A 22660-nucleotide genomic window follows, 5' to 3' on the forward strand; every position below is an offset into this window, starting at 1 on the left:
TAAAGCAGTCACAGTTGTATTACTGAAAAGAATCTGTGACTTCTCTGCATTTAGTGGTTACTACTCACCCGGGTAGTCATATGTGGGAATCTCCTCTTTACACCGCTCATCACCTCTCACATATGTCTCTGTAGTATTAAAATGGGTCAGATCTTCACCCTGAAACAAATATTGTAAAAGTCACAGACAGATCGAGAAGTCACATCTATGATCAACTCTAATCCTGCCATCTCCACCGCTCTCATTACACAAGTATAAAACATATAATACTGGTGGATAAAACAAGACTGAGCACAAGACCTTCACAGCCGTCTACACATCATAGGGGAGATCTCATGACACCTCTCCATCTACCTGATGATCCTGAGCAACACTAGGATCTTCTTGTTTACAGTCCTGTGGAAGAAGAGGACGGGAACATCTCGCTGGTGTTGTCCTCTTACTGGATAGATCTAGAGGAAACACATACAGGGACTGAATTCATTCTTTACATACAGATAATTATAGGCCGTGTGTATTTAGTCCTATTACCTGGTGATGTGAGGGGCTGGGGAACCTCCATCATGACGTCCTTGTACAGATCTTTGTGTCCTTCTAAATACTCCCACTCCTCCATGGAGAAATAGACGGCGACATCCTGACACCTTATAGGAAACTGACACATACAATGATACAGTCATCCCCCTGATCCCTTCATAGCGTTACTGTATAATGTCCCAGCATTCCCAGCAGTGTCACCTCTCCAGTCAGCAGCTCAATCATCTTGTAGATGAGTTGTAGGATCTTCTGGTCATTGATGTCCTCATGTATCAGGGGGTGAGGTGGAGGCCCAGTGGTTGGGTTCAGGGGTCTTCCCCATCCCTCAGACACAGGGTCCTGACAGCGCTCACTAGAGGTCTTCTTCACTACTGTGTAATCCTGGTTATGGAGAGACACATTAATAAATCTCACTACAGACATTTCCAGAGTCCTCACCTCTCCAGTTCTGTCCATCTCTTATTCCCATAGATAAGAATGATGTAATGTGACGCCATCAGAATCTCTCACCTCTCCAGTAAGCCGGAAGAGGATCTCTAGGGTGAGGGGTAATATCCTCTCCGCCATCTTGTCTCTGTCCATATCCATCCTTGATGGGTAAATCAGGAAAATTCTCTTATATAGAAGATCTTCACTGAGAGGATCCGATATTGTAGAGACCTGAATAGAAAGACGATGTAACATCATAAAGAATTCTATATAATACAATTAATGACAAAAATTAGAACTGAAGGCAGCACTCCATATATTGCACTGTGGAAAAAAGAAGGACGTTATTCAGACCCACATGTCCGGGCGACGTTTCGGCTCCCACTGAGCCCTTCTCAAGCAGTGGCTATAACATACAAGTGTGCTTTTATAGGTATAATTAACAATCATTAATATTAATTTCTCATAATTTTATAAGACAGTGCAATAAAAAAGTTTTCCATAAAACATATATAATACCATTCATATCCACATCACATAAGATCTCATATCTCCACAGAAAGGGCTTTATTGCTAAAGTGCCAAAGACGCCAATGTAAAATAAACTAATCTCTGATCATTAATCCTAATGTTGCCCTCAGTGCAGCTGTATAAAGGTTATTACATGTGTCTCACCCCTTCAGGACCAGTCACCTTCACATGGAGGACGCCATGAGCGCCGTTTTCAGTGTTCTCCGATACCTATTGTGCATGTACCAGTGCATCATTACCCTGCCGGCCAATCCTATGCAATGTGTGGCACATTCAGTCCGCGCATGCACACTATCGCACTGCGGACATCTCGGAGCCATCTTGGAGGTGACGTACAATCCGGATTTTGGTACAAAATACACCATCTAAGTTTCCAGGGGCGGCACTTTCTACTATACAGCGCATTTCAAGCAGCCTTAACCCCATTATTGAAGGTGAATTTTAACATCCCTATATTAACCTTCTATAATGTCACTTCTTCGCTCAACAACTCAAAAGAATTTTTTAATCTCATAATGATTATATATTTGTGACCATATTTATTCTGTAGACGTGAACTGAATAGGAATGTGAAAGGCTTTTAAAAGGTATTACAACCCACCCTGATGCACTGGACGGCACCCTGTACAAGTTACCTCCGGTCACCAAATAGCACATCGGGGAGGCACATGACCCTCACGGACCATGATGTCTCAACCCTAAGGTATGGCTGTACCTACCTTTATAGACACCTGGGTTGAGACATCCATTCCCAGCAGTGGTTTACAGTCGGGACGGTCGCATCTTAGCACCATCCCGTTTGCAAACTGTATATTCCCCAGATATGGATTACGGCGTGGGACACAACGGTGGACAGGTAAGGTATATTGCTGGTTTGTCATTTTACTTCTTATTACAGGAGTACGAGGGCGTCGCATGGATTAGCTGTACAATAAAGATGGCAAACTGTGCTTTGTGTTTGATTTCATTAAAAGACGTTATTCTGGCTGTGTTATTTTTTAACCCCTTAACTATAGGATTAGTAATGTATAGGTGTCTAATTGACACCTGTTCATTACTAAGCCGGGCTTGATGTCACTTTACAATACAAAGGTGACATCAACCCCCCAACTATCACCCCATATTGCCACCACTAGAGGGCAGTGGGAAGAGAGAGGATAAGTGCCAGAATTGGTGCATCTTATAGATGCGCCATTTTGTGGGCAGCTGAGAGCTGGTGTTTGTAGCTGGGGGGAGGGAAATAACCATGGTCCCTTCCTAGGCTATGAATATCAGCCCGCAGCTGTCTACATAGCCTTTTCTGGCCTTTAATTATAGGGGACCCCACGTCATTTTTTTGGGGGGTCCCCAAATTTTAATAGCCAGTAAAGGCTAAATATACAGCTGCGGGTTGATATTCATAGCCTAGGAAGATCCATGGGTATTAACCCCTTCCTAGACTATAAATATCGTCCCACAGTTGCTGGCTTTCCCTGACTGGTTAGAAAAATTGCCACTTTTTTCACAAAAATATTTTATTAAAGACATGTACAGTAATTTACACACACTATTATAACTATTTCTCACACATCTAAAAATCAATCTATTCTGTATGTATTTACTGTATGTATACCATCTATTCTATCCTTTTCTTATATCTATGTAAGATAAATACATACATATATATGTGTGTGTGTGTGTCACTGACATGTGTATATGTATTCTGTGTGTATATCTCTATTCTATCTTTTCTATTATAACCTGGCAGTGTGATTTTACAGTAGCTGCATATAAATTGCCAGCTTTTCAATGGACATCGGTGCATAAAAATCGGACAGCACTCACATGGTGCGAGTGCTGTGCGATTTTTTTCTCGCACCCATTGACTTGCATTGGTGAGTCTCGTACGAGGTACGCCACAATGCATAGCATGCTGCAATTTTTTTCTCAGTCCGACTTCATCTGAGAATAACATTGGTCTGAGAGCAATCTGATTTTAAATCGGATTGCACTCATCTGTATTTCTCGCATATGGGTATTTCTCTGGCAACCTTTTCTCCAGGCCTCCCTGTCGGTTTCTTTGGATATTATCTAAATTTGGAATAAAAGTTTTGGATTTTATTATCCTTCATAGCTGGATCTTATCTTCAAGAATATTTGCTATGTACCGCCTCACAGGGACGTGATCCGTGCTCCAAAGGCATCAAGAGTATTTAAGAGGTGAGCTGAACATATCTTTCCATGCGCATTGTCCCCTCATCCCCGTTCTGGTATGTGTGGCTCCCCCGGTCGTCGTAGGCATGCCTCGCTCCCCCGGTCGTCGTAGGCGTGCCTCGCTCCCCCGGTCGTCGTAGGCGTGCCTCGCTCCCCCGGTCGTCGTAGGCGTGCCTCGCTCCCCCGGTCGTCGTAGGCGTGCCTCGCTCCCCCGGTCGTCGTAGGCGTGCCTCGCTCCCCCGGTCGTCGTAGGCGTGCCTCGCTCCCCCGGTCGTCGTAGGCGTGCCTCGCTCCCCCGGTCGTTGTATGGATGGCTAGCTCCCCTGATCACTGTATGCATGGCTCGCTCTCGCGGTCGTCGTATGCATGGCTCGCTCCCCCGGTCGTCGTATGCATGGCTCGCTCCCCGGTCGTCTTATGCATGCCTCGCTCCCCCGGTCGTTGTATGGATGGCTAGCTCCCCTGATCACTGTATGCATGGCTCGCTCTCGCGGTCGTCGTATGCATGGCTCGCTCTCGCGGTCGTCGTATGCATGGCTCGCTCTCCCGGTCGTCGTATGCATGGCTCGCTCCCCCGGTCGTCTTATGCATGCCTCGTTCCCCCGGTCGTTGTATGGATGGCTAGCTCCCCTGATCACTGTATGCATGGCTCGCTCTCAAGGTTGTCGTATGCATGGCTCGCTACCCCGGTCGTCGTATGCATGGCTCGCTCCCCCGGTCGTCGTATGCATGCCTCGCTCTCCCGGTCGTTGTATGGATGGCTAGCTCCCCTGATCACTGTATGCATGGCTCGCTCCCCCGGTCGTCGTATGTATGGCTCGCTCCCCTGATCACTGTATGCATGGCTCGCACCCCCAGTCGTTGTAAGCATTGCTCGCTCCCCCGGTATTCGTATGCATGCCTCGCCCCCCCGATCATGGTTTGCATTGCTCGCTCTCCCGATGTTCGTATGTATGGCTCGCTCTCCTGGTGGTTGTAAGCATGGCTCGCTCCCCCGGTCGATGAATGCACGGCTCACTCTCCCCCATCCTACTCGCCACCCTCCTTGCACTGTTGCTTCATCTCCATCCATGCGCGACAGCTCTTTCTGGCTGAGCGGTCACGTGACACCGCTCATTAAGGTAATGAATATGCGCTCCACGACTATGAGAGGGGAGACGCGTGCATGTTCAATACCTTAATGAGCAGTACCACGTGACCGCTCAGCAGAGGAAAATCTGCCGCGCCAGGACGTACATGCAGCAACGGCACGAGTAGGGTGAGTGTAATGTCTTCACAGCCGCTGGCTCCTGCCGCTGCTCCACCGCTCCCTCTACCCTACCGGCTTTTTGGACAATGACTCGTGAATAAGCCGAGAGGGGGCGTTTTCAGCACAAAAAAATTTGCTGAAAATCTCGGCTTATCCTCAAATATTTAAGAATCTTCTCCAGCATCGGCAGATGTCACCGCACTGACTAATGTAGATACCACATGGACAAATATCATATATTAGAGAACACAAGTCACAATACAGACAGGAGTGAGGGCCTGAACCCAGGAGCTACAGTCTGAGAAAAGGGCTAAAAAGCCTTCACTAGACCCCTGTACAGCTGTATAATGAGGCCCAGGCTTTATAGTGAAGGGACTGGAGGGAGAAAAGAGGAGAAAGTAGCAAGAAGAGCCGGACTGCCCATCACTAGACCCCTGTACAGCTGAATAATGAGGCCCAGGCTTTTTAGTGAAGGGTCTGGAGGAAGAAAAGAGGGGAAAGGAGCAAGAAGAGCCGGACTGCCCATCACTAGACCCCTGTACAGCTGTATAATGAGGCCCAGGCTTTATAGTGAAGGGACAGGAGGGAGAAAAGAGGGGAAAGGAGCAAAAAGAGCCGGACTGCCCATCACTAGACCCCTGTACAGCTGTATAATGAGGCCCAGGATTTATAGTGAAGGGACAGGAGGGAGAAAAGAGGGGAAAGGAGCAAAAAGAGCCGGACTGCCCATCACTAGACACCTGTACAGCTGTATAATGAGGCCCAGGCTTTATAGTGAAGGGACAGGAGGGAGAAAAGAGGGGAAAGGAGCAAAAAGAGCCAGACTGACCATCACTAGACCCCTGTACAGCTGTATAATGAGGCCCAGGCTTTTTAGTGAAGGGTCTGGAGGAAGAAAAGAGGGGAAAGGAGCAAGAAGAGCCGGACTGCCCATCACTAACCTGCAGAGCCGTACTCCACATAGAGAATAATGGAGCCTCCGACACCGACCACCACCCGCACTCCACTTAGAGAATAATGGAGCCTCCGGCACTGACCTCCACCCGCAGAGCCGCACTCCACAGAGAATAATAGGGCCTCCGGCACTGACCTTCACCCGCAGAGCCGTACTCCACAAAGAGAATAATGGAACCTCCAGCACCGACTTCCACCCGCACTCTACATAGAGAATAATGGAGCCTCCGGCACTGACCTCAACCTGCAGAGCCGCACTCCACATAGAGAATAATGGAGCCTCCACCCGCAGAGCCGCACTCCACATAGAGAATAATGGAGCCTCCGGCACCGACCTCCACCCGCAGAGCCGCACTCCACATAGAGAATAATTGAGCCTCCGGCACCGACCTCCACCCGCAGAGCCGCACTCCACATAGAGAATAATGGAGCATCCAGCACCGACCTCCACCCGCAGAGCCACACTCCACATAGAGAATAATGGAGCCTCCGGCACCGACCTCCACCCGCAGAGCCGCCCTCCACATAGAGAATAATGGAGCCTCCGGCACCGACCTCCACCCGCAGAGCCACACTCCACATAGAGAATAATGGAGCCTCTGACAACGACATCCACATAGGGAATAATGGAGCCTCCGGCACCGACCTCCACCTGCAGAGCAACACTCCACATAGAGAATAATGGAGCCTCCGGCACTAACCTCCACCCGCAGAGCCGCACTCCACATAGAGAATAATGGAGCCTCCGGCACTGACCTTCACCCGCAGAGCTGCACTCCACATAGAGAATAATGGAGCCTCCAGCACCGACCTCCACCCGCAGAGCCGCACTCCACATAGAGAATAATGGAGCCTCCAGCACCGACCTCCACCCGCAGAGCCGCACTCCACAAAGAGAAAAATGGAGCCTCCAGCACCAACCTCCACAAAAAGAATAATGGAGCCACACTCCACATATATGGCTGCTGTGTGCACAGGACCAGTGATGAGGTCACTGGAGGGGAGGAGACAGGGGTCACATGATCAGGGGCCTCAGGGTATGCAGGAATCTGCTGTGCTGGTTGTCATGGTGCGGGATGAGGGGAAGTTTATATGTGGGAGGGGTTTATAGTGTGGATGAAAAAGAGCCGCGTGTGTCCTATTGGGGGTGATTCATATACGGAGCGGAGCCGCGTGTCCTGTTGGGGACGATTCATGTATGGAGCAGAGCCGCGTGTGTCCTATTGGAGACGATTCATGTACGGAGCGGAGCCGCCTGTGTCCCATTGGGGGCGATTTATGTACGGAGCAGAGCCGCGTGTCCTATTGGAGACGATTCATGTATGGAGCGGAGTCGCGTGTGTCTTATTGGGGGCGATTCATGTACGGAGCGGAGCCGCGCGTGTCCTATTGGGGGGTGATTCATGTACGGAGAGGAGCCGCGTGTGTCTTATTGGGGGCGATTCATGTACGGAGAGGAGCCGCGTGTGTACTATTAGGGGCGATTCATGTACGTAGAGGAGCCGCTTGTGTCCTATTGGGGGCGATTCATGTACGGAGAGGAGCCGCGTGTGCCCTATTGGGGGCGATTCATGTACGGAACGGAGCCGTGTGTCCTATTGGGGGCGATTCATGTACGCAGCGTAGCCGCATGTGTCCTATTGGGGGTGATTCATGTACGGAGTCGTGTGTCCTATTGGGGGTGATTCATGTACGGAGCAGAGCCGCCTGTGTCCTATTGGGCGATTCATGTATGGAGCGGAGCCGCGTGTGTCCTATTGGGGGCGATTCTTGTACGGAGCCGCGTGTATCCTATTGTGGGCGATTCATGTACGGAGCGGAGCCGCGTGTGTCCTATTGGGGGAGATTCATGTATGGAGCGGAGCCGCGTGTCCTATTGGGGGCGAGTCATGTACAGAGCGGAGCCGGGTGTGTCCTATTGGGGGCGATTCATGTATGGAGCGGAGCCGCGTGTGTCCTATTGGGGACGATTCATGTACGGAGAAAAGCCTCGTGTGTCGTATTGGGGGTGATTCATGTATGGAGTTGCGTGCCTCCTATTGGGGGAGATTCATGTACGGAGCGGAGCCGTGTGTCCTATTGGAGGCGATTAATGTACGGAGCGGAGCCACATGTGTCCTATTGGGGGTGATTCATGTACGGAGTCGAGTGTCCTATTCGGAGAGATTCATGTACGGAGCGGAGCCGAGTGTGTCCTATTGGGGGCGATTCATGTACGGAGAGGAGCCGCGTATGCCCTATTGGGGGTGAATCATGTACGGAGTCGCGTGTGTCCTATTAGAGGCGATTCATGTACGGAGCGGAGCCGCGTGTGTCCTATTGGGGGCGATTCATGTAGGGAGCGGAGCCACATGTGTCCTATTGGGGGTGATTCATGTACGGAGTCGAGTGTCCTGTTCGGAGAGATTCATGTGCGGAGCGGAGCCGTGTGTGTCCTATTGTGGGCGATTCATGTACGGAGAGGAGCCACGTGTGTCCTATTGGGGGTGAATTATGTACGGAGCCGCGTGTGTCCTATTGGGGGCGATTCATGTACGGAACGGAGCCACGTGTGTCCTATTGGGGGTGATTCATGTACGGAGCGGAGCCGCCTGTGTCCAATTGGGCGATTCATGTACGGAGCGGAGCCACATGTGTCCTATTGGGGGCGATTCTTGTACGGAGCCGAGTGTGTTCTATTGGGGCGATTCATGTACGGAGCGGAGCCGCGTGTGTCTCATCAGGGGCAATTCTTGCACGGAGCCGCGTGTGTCCTATTGGGGGCGATTCATGTACGGAGCGGAGCCGCCTGTGTCCTATTGGGGGCGATTCATGTACGGAGCGGAGCCTCGTGTATCCTATTGTGGGCGATTCATGTACGGAGCGGAGCCACGTGTGTCCTATAGGGGGCGATTCATGTACGGAGCGGAGCCGCGTGTGTCCTATTGGGGGTGATTCATGTACGGAGCGGAGCCGCGTGTGTCCTATTGGGGGAGATTCATGTACGGAGCGGAGCCTCGTGTATCCTATTGTGGGCGATTCATGAACGGAGCGGAGCCTCGTGTATCCTATTGTGGGCGATTCATGTACGGAGCAGAGCCGCGTGTGTCCTATTGGGGGCGATTCATGTACGGAGCGGAGCCGCGTGTGTCCTATTGGGGGTGATTCATGTACGGAGCGGAGCCGCGTGTGTCCTATTGGGGGCGATTCATGTACGGAGCGGAGCCGCGTGTGTCCTATTGGGGGCGATTCATGTACAGAGCGGAGCCGTGTGTGTCCTATTGTGGGCGATTCATGTACGGAGAGGAGCCACGTGTGTCCTATTGGGGGTGAATCATGTACGGAGTCGCGTGTGTCCTATTGGGGGCGATTCATGTACGGAGCGGAGCCGCAGGTGTCCTATTGGGGGCGATTCATGTTCGGAGCGGAGCCTCGTGTATCCTATTGTGGGCGATTCATGTACGGAGCGGAGCCGCATGTGTCCTATTGGTGGTGATTCATGTACGGAGCGGAGCCGCCTGTGTCCTATTGGGTGATTCATGTACGGAGCGGAGCCGCGTGTGTCCTATTGGGGGCGATTCTTGTACGGATCCGCGTGTGTCCTATTGGGGCGATTAATGTACGGAGCGGAGCCGCGTGTGTCCTATTGGGGGCGATTCATGTACGGAGCGGAGCCGCCTGTGTCCTATTGGGGGTGATTCATGTACGGAGCGGAGCCGCGTGTGTCCTATTGGGGGTGATTCATGTACGGAGCTGCGTGTGTCCTATTGGGGGCGATTCATGTACGGAGCGGAGCCGCGTGTGTCCTATTGGGGGTGATTCGTGTACGGAGCGGAGCCGCGTGTGTCCTATAGGGGGTGATTCATGTACGGAGCGGAGCCGCGTGTGTCCTATTGGAGGAGATTCATGTATGGAGCGGAGACGTGTGTCCTATTGGGGGTGATTCGTGTACGGAGCGGAGCCGCGTGTGTCTTATTGGGAGCGATTCATGTACGGAGCGGAACCGCGTGTGTCCTATTGGGGGTGATCCATGTACGGAGCGGAGCCGCGTGTGTCCAATTGGGGGCGATTCATGTACGGAGCGGAGCCGCGTGTGTCATATTGGAGGAGATTCATGTACGGATCGGAGCAACATGTGTCCTATTGGGGGTGACTCATGTACGGAGTCGAGTGTCCTGTTCGGAGAGATTCATGTGCGGAGCGGAGCCGTGTGTGTCCTACTGTGGGAGATTCATGTACGGAGAGGAGCCACGTGTGTCCTATTGGGGGTGAATCATGTACGGAGTCGCGTGTGTCCTATTGGGGGCGATTCATGTACGGAGCGGAGCCGCGTGTGTCCTATTGGGGGTGATTCATGTACGGAGCGGAGCCGCCTGTGTCCTATTGGGCGATTCATGTACGGAGCAGAGCCGCGTGTGTCCTATTGGGGGCGATTCTTGTACGGAGCCGCGTGTGTCCTATTGGGGCGATTCATGTACGGAGCGGAGCCGCGTGCGTCTCATCGGGGGCAATTCTTGCACGGAGCCGCGTGTGTCCTATTGGGGGCGATTCATGTACGGAGCGGAGCCGCGTGTGTCCTATTGGGGGCGATTCATGTACGGAGCGCAGCCTCGTGTAACCTATTGTGGGCGATTCATGTACGGAGCGGAGCCGCATGTGTCCTATAGGGGGCGATTCATGTACGGAGCGGAGCCGCGTGTGTCCTATTGGGGGTGATTCATGTACGGAGCGGAGCCGCGTGTGTCCTATTGGGGGAGATTCATGTACGGAGCGGAGCCGCCTGTGTCCTATTGGGGGTGATTCATGTACGGAGCGGAGCCGCGTGTGTCCTATTGGGGGTGATTCATGTACGGAGCTGCGTGTGTCCTATTGGGGGCGATTCATGTACGGAGCGGAGCCGCGTGTGTCCTATTGGGGGTGATTCGTGTACGGAGCGGAGCCGCGTGTGTCTTATTGGGAGCGATTCATGTACGGAGCGGAACCGCGTGTGTCCTATTGGGGGTGATTCGTGTACGGAGCGGAGCCGCGTGTGTCTTATTGGGAGCGATTCATGTACGGAGCGGAGCCGCGTGTGTCCTATTGGGGGCAATTCATGTACGGCGCGGAGCCGCGTGTGTCATATTGGAGGAGATTCATGTACGGAGCGGAGCCGCGTGTGTCCTAGTGGGGGCGATTCATGTATGGAGCGGAGCCACGTGTCCTATTGGGGGTGATTCATGTACGGAGTCGAGTGTCCTGTTCGGAGAGATTCATGTGCGGAGCGGAGCCGTGTGTGTCCTATTGTGGGCGATTCATGTACGGAGAGGAGCCACGTGTGTCCTATTGGGGGTGAATCATGTACGGAGTCGCGTGTGTCATATTGGGGGCGATTCATGTACGGAGCGGAGCCGCATGTGTCCTATTGGGGGCGATTCATGTTCGGAGCGGAGCCTCGTGTATCCTATTGTGTGCGATTCATGTACGGAACGGAGCCGCGTGTGTCCTATTGGGGGTGATTCATGTACGGAGCGGAGCCGCCTGTGTCCTATTGGGCGATTCATGTACGGAGCGGAGCCGCGTGTGTCCTATTGGGGGCGATTCTTGTACGGAGCCGCGTGTGTCCTATTGGGGCGATTCATGTACGGAGCGGAGCCGCGTGTGTCTCATCGGGGGCAATTCTTGCACGGAGCCGCGTGTGTCCTATTGGGGGCGATTCATGTACGGAGCGGAGCCGCGTGTGTCCTATTGGGGGCGATTAATGTACGGAGCGGAGCCTCATGTATCCTACTGTGGGCGATTCATGTACGGAGCGGAGCCGCGTGTGTCCTATAGGGGGCGATTCATGAACGGAGCGGAGCCTCGTGTATCCTACTGTGGGCGATTCATGTACGGAGCGGAGCCGTGTGTCCTATTGGGGGCGATTCATGTACGGAGCGAAGCCACGTGTGTCCTATTGGGGGTGATTCATGTACGGAGCGGAGCCATGTGTCCTATTGGGGGCGATTCATGTACGGAGCGGAGCCGCGTGTCATATTGGGGAGATCCATGTACGGAGCGGAGCCGCGTGTGTCTTATTGGGGGTGATTCATGTACGGAGCCGCGTGTGTCCTATTGGGGGGTGATTCATGCACGGAGCGGAGCCGCGTGTCCTATTGGGGCGATTCGTGTAGGGAGCGGAGCCGCGTGTCCTATTGGGGGCGATCCATGTACGGAGCGGAGCCGCGTGTGTCCTATTGGGGGTGATTCATGTACGGAGAGGAGCCGCGTGTGTCCTATTGGGGGTGATTCATGTACGGAGCGGAGCCACGTGTGTCCTATTGGGGGTGATTCATGTACGGAGCGGAGCCACGTGTGTCCTATTGGGGGCGATTCATGTACGGAGCGGAGCCGCGTGTGTCTTATTGGGGGTGATTCATGTACGGAGCCGCGTGTGTCCTATTGGGGGTGATTCATGTACGGAGTGGAGCCGCGTGTGTCCTATTGGGGGGCGATTCATGTACGGAGCGGAGCCGCGTGTCATATTGGGGAGATTCATGTACGGAGCGGAGCCGTGTGTCCTATTGGGGGCGATTCATGTACGGAGCTAAGCCGCGTGTGTCCTATTGGGGGTGATTCATGTACGGAGCGGAGCCATGTGTCCTATTGGGGGCGATTCATGTACGGAGCGGAGCCGCGTGTCATATTGGGGAGATCCATGTACGGAGCGGAGCCGCGTGTGTCTTATTGGGGGTGATTCATGTACGGAGCCGCGTGTGTCCTATTGGGGGGTGATTCATGCACGGAGCGGAGCCGCGTGTCCTATTGGGGGCGATCCATGTACGGAGCGGAGCCGCGTGTGTCCTATTGGGGGCGATTCATGTACGGAGTGGAGCCGCGTGTGTCCTATTGGGGGGATTCATGTGCGGAGCCGCGTGTGTCCTATTGGGGAGATTCATGTACGGAGCGGAGCCGCGTGTGTCCTATTGGGGGCGATTCATGTACGGAGCGGAGCCGCGTGTGTCCTATTGGGGGCGATTCATGTACGGAGCGGAGCCGCGTGTGTCCTATTGGGGGAGATTCATGTACGGAGCGGAGCCGCGTGTGTCCTATTGGGGGCGATTCATGTACGGAGCGGAGCCGCGTGTGTCCTATTGGGGGCGATTCATGTACGGAGCGGAGCCGCGTGTGTCCTATTGGGGGCGATTCATGTACGGAGCGGAGCCGCGTGTGTCCTATTGGGGGCGATTCATGTACGGAGCGGAGCCGCGTGTGTCCTATTGGGGGCGATTCATGTACGGAGCGGAGCCGCGTGTGTCCTATTGGGGGCGATTCATGTACGGAGCGGAGCCGCGTGTGTCCTATTGGGGGAGATTCATGTACGGAGCGGAGCCGCGTGTGTCCTATTGGGGGAGATTCATGTACGGAGCGGAGCCGCGTGTGTCCTATTGGGGGCGATTCATGTACGGAGCGGAGCCGCGTGTGTCTTATTGGGGGCGATTCATGTACGGAGCGGAGCCGCGTGTCCTATTGGGGGTGATCCATGTACGGAGCCGCGTGTGTCCTATTGGGGGTGATCAATGTACGGAGCCGCTTGTGTCCTATTGGGGGCGATTCATGTACGGAGCGGAGCCGCGTGTGTCCTATTGGGGGCGATTCATGTACGGAGCGGAGCCGCGTGTGTCATATTGGAGGAGATTCATGTACGGAGCGGAGCCCCGTGTGTCCCAGTGGGGGCGATTCATGTACGGAGTCGAGTGTCCTGTTCGGAGAGATTCATGTGCGAAGCGGAGCCGCGTGTGTCTTATTGGGGGTGATTCATGTACAGAGCGGAGCCGCCTTTGTCTTATTGGGGGTGATTCATGTACAGAGCGGAGCCGCCTGTGTCCTATTGGGGGTGATTCATGTACGGAGCGGAGCCGCGTGTGTCCTATTGGGGGTGATTCATGTACGGAGCGGAGCCGCGTGTGTCCTATTGGGGGTGATTCATGTACGGAGCGGAGCCGCGTGTGTCCTATTGGGGGCGATTCATGTACGGAGCGGAGCCGTGTGTCCTATTGGGGGCGATTCATGTACGGAGCGGAGCCGTGTGTCCTATTGGGGGCGATTCATGTACGGAGCGAAGCCGCGTGTGTCCTATTGGGGGTGATTCATGTACGGAGCGGAGCCACGTGTGTCCTATTGGGGGCGATTCATGTACGGAGCGGAGCCGCGTGTCATATTGAGGAGATTCATGTACGGAGCGGAGCCGTGTGTCCTACTGGGGACGATTCATGTACGGAGCGAAGCCGCGTGTGTCCTATTGGGGGCGATTCATGTACGGAGCGGAGCCGCGTGTGTCCTATTGGGGAGATTCATGTACGGAGCGGAGCCGCGTGTGTCTTATTGGGGGTGATTCATGTACGGAGCCGCGTGTGTCCTATTGGGGGTGATTCATGTACGGAGTGGAGCCGCGTGTGTCCTATTGGGGGGCGATTCATGTACGGAGCGGAGCCGCGTGTCATATTGGGAAGATTCATGTACGGAGCGGAGCCGTGTGTCCTATTGGGGGCGATTCATGTACGGAGCGAAGCCGCGTGTGTCCTATTGGGGGTGATTCATGTACGGAGCGGAGCCATGTGTCCTATTGGGGGCGATTCATGTACGGAGCGGAGCCGCGTGTCATATTGGGGAGATCCATGTACGGAGCGGAGCCGCGTGTGTCTTATTGGGGGTGATTCATGTACGGAGCCGCGTGTGTCCTATTGGGGGGTGATTCATGAACGGAGCGGAGCCGCGTGTCCTATTGGGGGCGATTCGTGTAGGGAGCGGAGCCGCGTGTCCTATTGGGGGCGATCCATGTACGGAGCGGAGCCGCGTGTGTCCTATTGGGGGTGATTCATGTACGGAGCGGAGCCGCGTGTGTCCTATTGGGGGTGATTCATGTACGGAGCGGAGCCGCGTGTGTCCTATTGGGGGTGATTCATGTACGGAGCGGAGCCGCGTGTGTCCTATTGGGGGCGATTCATGTACGGAGCGGAGCCGTGTGTCCTATTGGAGGCGACTCATGTACGGAGCGGAGCCGTGTGTCCTATTGGGGGCGATTCATGTACGGAGCGAAGCCGCGTGTGTCCTATTGGGGGTGATTCATGTACGGAGCGGAGCCACGTGTGTCCTATTGGGGGCGATTCATGTACGGAGCGGAGCCGCGTGTCATATTGGGGAGATTCATGTACGGAGCGGAGCCGTGTGTCCTATTGGGGGCGATTCATGTACGGAGCGAAGCCGCGTGTGTCCTATTGGGGGTGATTCATGTACGGAGCGGAGCCATGTGTCCTATTGGGGGCGATTCATGTACGGAGCGGAGCCGCGTGTCATATTGGGGAGATCCATGTACGGAGCGGAGCCGCGTGTGTCTTATTGGGGGTGATTCATGTACGGAGCCGCGTGTGTCCTATTGGGGGGTGATTCATGCACGGAGCGGAGCCGCGTGTCCTATTGGGGGCGATTCGTGTAGGGAGCGGAGCCGCGTGTCCTATTGGGGGCGATTCGTGTAGGGAGCGGAGCCGCGTGTCCTATTGGGGGCGATCCATGTACGGAGCGGAGCCGCGTGTGTCCTATTGGGGGCGATTCATGTACGGAGCGGAGCCGCCTTTGTCTTATTGGGGGTGATTCATGTACAGAGCGGAGCCGCCTGTGTCCTATTGGGGGTGATTCATGTACGGAGCGGAGCCGCGTGTGTCCTATTGGGGGTGATTCATGTACAGAGCGGAGCCGCCTTTGTCTTATTGGGGGTGATTCATGTACAGAGCGGAGCCGCCTTTGTCTTATTGGGGGTGATTCATGTACAGAGCGGAGCCGCGTGTGTCCTATTGGGGGCGATTCATGTACGGAGCGGAGCCGCGTGTGTCCTATTGGGGGCGATTCATGTACGGAGCGGAGCCGCGTGTGTCCTATTGGGGGAGATTCATGTACGGAGCGGAGCCGCGTGTGTCCTATTGGGGGCGATTCATGTACGGAGCGGAGCCGCGTGTGTCCTATTGGGGGCGATTCATGTACGGAGCGGAGCCGCGTGTGTCCTATTGGGGGCGATTCATGTACGGAGCGGAGCCGCGTGTGTCCTATTGGGGGCGATTCATGTACGGAGCGGAGCCGCGTGTGTCCTATTGGGGGCGATTCATGTACGGAGCGGAGCCGCGTGTGTCCTATTGGGGGCGATTCATGTACGGAGCGGAGCCGCGTGTGTCCTATTGGGGGAGATTCATGTACGGAGCGGAGCCGCGTGTGTCCTATTGGGGGAGATTCATGTACGGAGCGGAGCCGCGTGTGTCCTATTGGGGGCGATTCATGTACGGAGCGGAGCCGCGTGTGTCTTATTGGGGGCGATTCATGTACGGAGCGGAGCCGCGTGTCCTATTGGGGGTGATCCATGTACGGAGCCGCGTGTGTCCTATTGGGGGTGATCAATGTACGGAGCCGCTTGTGTCCTATTGGGGGCGATTCATGTACGGAGCGGAGCCGCGTGTGTCCTATTGGGGGCGATTCATGTACGGAGCGGAGCCGCGTGTGTCATATTGGAGGAGATTCATGTACGGAGCGGAGCCCCGTGTGTCCCAGTGGGGGCGATTCATGTACGGAGTCGAGTGTCCTGTTCGGAGAGATTCATGTGCGAAGCGGAGCCGCGTGTGTCTTATTGGGGGTGATTCATGTACAGAGCGGAGCCGCCTTTGTCTTATTGGGGGTGATTCATGTACAGAGCGGAGCCGCCTGTGTCCTATTGGGGGTGATTCATGTACGGAGCGGAGCCGCGTGTGTCCTATTGGGGGTGATTCATGTACGGAGCGGAGCCGCGTGTGTCCTATTGGGGGTGATTCATGTACGGAGCGGAGCCGCGTGTGTCCTATTGGGGGCGATTCATGTACGGAGCGGAGCCGTGTGTCCTATTGGGGGCGATTCATGTACGGAGCGGAGCCGTGTGTCCTATTGGGGGCGATTCATGTACGGAGCGAAGCCGCGTGTGTCCTATTGGGGGTGATTCATGTACGGAGCGGAGCCACGTGTGTCCTATTGGGGGCGATTCATGTACGGAGCGGAGCCGCGTGTCATATTGAGGAGATTCATGTACGGAGCGGAGCCGTGTGTCCTACTGGGGACGATTCATGTACGGAGCGAAGCCGCGTGTGTCCTATTGGGGGCGATTCATGTACGGAGCGGAGCCGCGTGTGTCCTATTGGGGAGATTCATGTACGGAGCGGAGCCGCGTGTGTCTTATTGGGGGTGATTCATGTACGGAGCCGCGTGTGTCCTATTGGGGGTGATTCATGTACGGAGTGGAGCCGCGTGTGTCCTATTGGGGGGCGATTCATGTACGGAGCGGAGCCGCGTGTCATATTGGGAAGATTCATGTACGGAGCGGAGCCGTGTGTCCTATTGGGGGCGATTCATGTACGGAGCGAAGCCGCGTGTGTCCTATTGGGGGTGATTCATGTACGGAGCGGAGCCTTGTGTCCTATTGGGGGCGATTCATGTACGGAGCGGAGCCGCGTGTCATATTGGGGAGATCCATGTACGGAGCGGAGCCGCGTGTGTCTTATTGGGGGTGATTCATGTACGGAGCCGCGTGTGTCCTATTGGGGGGTGATTCATGAACGGAGCGGAGCCGCGTGTCCTATTGGGGGCGATTCGTGTAGGGAGCGGAGCCGCGTGTCCTATTGGGGGCGATCCATGTACGGAGCGGAGCCGCGTGTGTCCTATTGGGGGTGATTCATGTACGGAGCGGAGCCGCGTGTGTCCTATTGGGGGTGATTCATGTACGGAGCGGAGCCGCGTGTGTCCTATTGGGGGTGATTCATGTACGGAGCGGAGCCGCGTGTGTCCTATTGGGGGCGATTCATGTACGGAGCGGAGCCGTGTGTCCTATTGGAGGCGATTCATGTACGGAGCGGAGCCGTGTGTCCTATTGGGGGCGATTCATGTACGGAGCGAAGCCGCGTGTGTCCTATTGGGGGTGATTCATGTACGGAGCGGAGCCACGTGTGTCCTATTGGGGGCGATTCATGTACGGAGCGGAGCCGCGTGTCATATTGGGGAGATTCATGTACGGAGCGGAGCCGTGTGTCCTATTGGGGGCGATTCATGTACGGAGCGAAGCCGCGTGTGTCCTATTGGGGGTGATTCATGTACGGAGCGGAGCCATGTGTCCTATTGGGGGCGATTCATGTACGGAGCGGAGCCGCGTGTCATATTGGGGAGATCCATGTACGGAGCGGAGCCGCGTGTGTCTTATTGGGGGTGATTCATGTACGGAGCCGCGTGTGTCCTATTGGGGGGTGATTCATGCACGGAGCGGAGCCGCGTGTCCTATTGGGGGCGATTCGTGTAGGGAGCGGAGCCGCGTGTCCTATTGGGGGCGATTCGTGTAGGGAGCGGAGCCGCGTGTCCTATTGGGGGTGATCCATGTACGGAGCGGAGCCGCGTGTGTCCTATTGGGGGCGATTCATGTACGGAGCGGAGCCGCGTGTGTCCTATTGGGGGTGATTCATGTACGGAGCGGAGCCGCGTGTGTCCTATTGGGGGCGATTCATGTACGGAGCGGAGCCGTGTGTCCTATTGGGGGCGATTCATGTACGGAGCGGAGCCGTGTGTCCTATTGGGGGCGATTCATGTACGGAGCGGAGCCGTGTGTCCTATTGGGGGCGATTCATGTACGGAGCGAAGCCGCGTGTGTCCTATTGGGGGTGATTCATGTACGGAGCGGAGCCGCGTGTCATATTGGGGAGATTCATGTACGGAGCGGAGCCGTGTGTCCTATTGGGGGCGATTCATGTACGGAGCGAAGCCGCGTGTGTCCTATTGGGGGTGATCCATGTACGGAGCGGAGCCGCGTGTCATATTGGGGAGATTCATGTACGGAGCGGAGCCGTGTGTCCTATTGGGGGCGATTCATGTACGGAGCGAAGTCGCGTGTGTCCTATTGGGGGTGATTCATGTACGGAGCGGAGCCGCGTGTCCTATTGGGGGCGATTCATGTACGGAGCGGAGCCGCGTGTGTCCTATTGGGGGCGATTCATGTACGGAGCGGAGCCGCGTGTGTCCTATTGGGGGCGATTCATGTACGGAGCGGAGCCGCGTGTGTCCTATTGGGGGCGATTCATGTACGGAGCGGAGCCGCGTGTGTCCTATTGGGGGCGATTCATGTACGGAGCGGAGCCGCGTGTGTCCTATTGGGGGCGATTCATGTACGGAGCGGAGCCGCGTGTGTCTTATTGGGGGCGATTCATGTACGGAGCGGAGCCGCGTGTGTCCTATTGGGGGTGATCCATGTACGGAGCCGCGTGTGTCCTATTGGGGGTGATCCATGTACGGAGCCGCGTGTGTCCTATTGGGGGCGATTCATGTACGGAGCGGAGCCGCGTGTCCTATTGGGGGCGATTCATGTACGGAGCGGAGCCGCGTGTGTCATATTGGAGGAGATTCATGTACGGAGCGGAGCCGCGTGTGTCCCAGTGGGGGCGATTCATGTACGGAGTCGAGTGTCCTGTTCGGAGAGATTCATGTGCGGAGCGGAGCCGCGTGTGTCTTATTGGGGGTGATTCATGTACAGAGCGGAGCCGCCTTTGTCTTATTGGGGGTGATTCATGTACAGAGCGGAGCCGCCTGTGTCCTATTGGGGGTGATTCATGTACGGAGCGGAGCCGCGTGTGTCCTATTGGGGGTGATTCATGTACGGAGCGGAGCCGCGTGTGTCCTATTGGGGTTGATTCATGTACGGAGCGGAGCCGCGTGTGTCCTAATGGGGGCGATTCATGTACGGAGCGGAGCCGTGTGTCCTATTGGGGGCGATTCATGTACGGAGCGGAGCCGTGTGTCCTATTGGGGGCGATTCATGTACGGAGCGAAGCCGCGTGTGTCCTATTGGGGGTGATTCATGTACGGAGCGGAGCCACGTGTGTCCTATTGGGGGCGATTCATGTACGGAGCGGAGCCGCGTGTCATATTGGGGAGATTCATGTACGGAGCGGAGCCGTGTGTCCTATTGGGGGCGATTCATGTACGGAGCGAAGCCGCGTGTGTCCTATTGGGGGTGATTCATGTACGGAGCGGAGCCACGTGTGTCCTATTGGGGGTGATTCATGTACGGAGCGGAGCCGTGTGTCATATTGGGGAGATTCATGTACGGAGAGGAGCCGCGTGTGTCTTATTGGGGGTGATTCATGTACGGAGCCGCGTGTGTCCTATTGGGGGTGATTCATGTACGGAGTGGAGCCGCGTGTGTCCTATTGGGGGGCGATTCATGTACGGAGCGGAGCCGCGTGTCATATTGGGGAGATTCATGTACGGAGCGGAGCCGTGTGTCCTATTGGGGGCGATTCATGTACGGAGAGGAGCTGCGTGTGTCTTATTGGGGGAGATTCATGTACGGAGCGGAGCCGCGTGTGTCCTATTGGGGGAGATTCATGTACGGAGCGGAGCCGCGCGTGTCCTATTGGGGGAGATTCATGTACGGAGCGGAGCCGTGTGTCCTATTGGGGGCGATTCATGTACGGAGCGAAGCCGCGTGTGTCCTATTGGGGGTGATTCATGTACGGAGCGGAGCCATGTGTCCTATTGGGGGCGATTCATGTACGGAGCGGAGCCGCGTGTCATATTGGGGAGATCCATGTACGGAGCGGAGCCGCGTGTGTCTTATTGGGGGTGATTCATGTACGGAGCCGCGTGTGTCCTATTGGGGGGTGATTCATGCACGGAGCGGAGCCGCGTGTCCTATTGGGAGCGATTCGTGTAGGGAGCGGAGCCGCGTGTCCTATTGGGGGCGATTCGTGTAGGGAGCGGAGCCGCGTGTCCTATTGGGGGCGATCCATGTACGGAGCAGAGCCGCGTGTGTCCTATTGGGGGTGATTCATGTACGGAGCGGAGTCGTGTGTCCTATTGGGGGCGATTCATGTACGGAGCGAAGCCGCATGTGTCCTATTGGGGGTGATTCATGTACGGAGCGGAGCCGCGTGTCATATTGGGGAGATTCATGTACGGAGCGGAGCCGTGTGTCCTATTGGGGGCGATTCATGTACGGAGCGAAGCCGCGTGTGTCCTATTGGGGGTGATTCATGTACGGAGCGGAGCCGCGTGTCATATTGGGGAGATTCATGTACGGAGCGGAGCCGTGTGTCCTATTGGGGGCGATTCATGTACGGAGCGAAGCCGCGTGTGTCCTATTGGGGGTGATTCATGTACGGAGCGGAGCCGCGTGTCCTATTGGGGGCGATTCATGTACGGAGCGGAGCCGCGTGTGTCCTATTGGGGGCGATTCATGTACGGAGCGGAGCCGCGTGTGTCCTATTGGGGGCGATTCATGTACGGAGCGGAGCCGCGTGTGTCCTATTGGGGGCGATTCATGTACGGAGCGGAGCCGCGTGTGTCCTATTGGGGGCGATTCATGTACGGAGCGGAGCCGCGTGTGTCTTATTGGGGGCGATTCATGTACGGAGCGGAGCCGCGTGTGTCCTATTGGGGGTGATCCATGTACGGAGCCGCGTGTGTCCTATTGGGGGTGATCCATGTACGGAGCCGCGTGTGTCCTATTGGGGGCGATTCATGTACGGAGCGGAGCCGCGTGTGTCCTATTGGGGGCGATTCATGTACGGAGCGGAGCCGCGTGTGTCTTATTGGGGGCGATTCATGTACGGAGCGGAGCCGCGTGTGTCCTATTGGGGGTGATCCATGTACGGAGCCGCGTGTGTCCTATTGGGGGTGATCCATGTACGGAGCCGCGTGTGTCCTATTGGGGGCGATTCATGTACGGAGCGGAGCCGCGTGTGTCCTATTGGGGGCGATTCATGTACGGAGCGGAGCCGCGTGTGTCATATTGGAGGAGATTCATGTACGGAGCGGAGCCGCGTGTGTCCCAGTGGGGGCGATTCATGTACGGAGTCGAGTGTCCTGTTCGGAGAGATTCATGTGCGGAGCGGAGCCGCGTGTGTCTTATTGGGGGTGATTCATGTACAGAGCGGAGCCGCCTTTGTCTTATTGGGGGTGATTCATGTACAGAGCGGAGCCGCCTGTGTCCTATTGGGGGTGATTCATGTACGGAGCGGAGCCGCGTGTGTCCTATTGGGGGTGATTCATGTACGGAGCGGAGCCGCGTGTGTCCTATTGGGGTTGATTCACGTACGGAGCGGAGCCGCGTGTGTCCTAATGGGGGCGATTCATGTACGGAGCGGAGCCGTGTGTCCTATTGGGGGCGATTCATGTACGGAGCGGAGCCGTGTGTCCTATTGGGGGCGATTCATGTACGGAGCGAAGCCGCGTGTGTCCTATTGGGGGTGATTCATGTACGGAGCGGAGCCGCGTGTGTCCTATTGGGGGCGATTCATGTACGGAGCGGAGCCGCGTGTCATATTGGGGAGATTCATGTACGGAGCGGAGCCGTGTGTCCTATTGGGGGCGATTCATGTACGGAGCGAAGCCGCGTGTGTCCTATTGGGGGTGATTCATGTACGGAGCGGAGCCACGTGTGTCCTATTGGGGGCGATTCATGTACAGAGCGGAGCCGCGTGTCATATTGGGGAGATTCATGTACGGAGCGGAGCCGCGTGTGTCTTATTGGGGGTGATTCATGTACGGAGCCGCGTGTGTCCTATTGGGGGTGATTCATGTACGGAGTGGAGCCGCGTGTGTCCTATTGGGGGGCGATTCATGTACGGAGCGGAGCCACGTGTCATATTGGGGAGATTCATGTACGGAGCGGAGCTGTGTGTCCTATTGGGGGCGATTCATGTACGGAGAGGAGCTGCGTGTGTCTTATTGGGGGAGATTCATGTACGGAGCGGAGCCGCGTGTGTCCTATTGGGGGAGATT

The 22660-nt window shown here is 55.7% G+C and overlaps 1 protein-coding gene across 3 annotated transcripts in view; it reads right to left on the reverse strand.

Moving 5' to 3' along the window:
* Positions 1-22660, reverse strand: part of LOC141094233 (uncharacterized) — a 49815-nt gene that overhangs the window by 18721 nt on the left and 8434 nt on the right. For all 3 annotated transcript variants that reach the window (XM_073580043.1, XM_073580044.1, XM_073580042.1), the window contains exons 2-6: positions 1048-1197; positions 739-918; positions 532-655; positions 355-452; positions 69-159 (exon numbers count right to left, since the gene is read on the reverse strand). In XM_073580043.1, the coding sequence (XP_073436144.1) occupies positions 69-159; positions 355-452; positions 532-655; positions 739-918; positions 1048-1125 (571 nt within the window). In that variant the 5' untranslated portion in view covers positions 1126-1197. The remainder of the gene's footprint in view (positions 1-68; positions 160-354; positions 453-531; positions 656-738; positions 919-1047; positions 1198-22660) is intronic.

This window comes from Dendrobates tinctorius, unplaced genomic scaffold, assembly GCF_039654945.1.
Source record: "Dendrobates tinctorius isolate UK_male_01 unplaced genomic scaffold, ASM3965494v1 ptg000063l, whole genome shotgun sequence".
Lineage (NCBI taxonomy): Eukaryota > Metazoa > Chordata > Amphibia > Anura > Dendrobatidae > Dendrobates > Dendrobates tinctorius.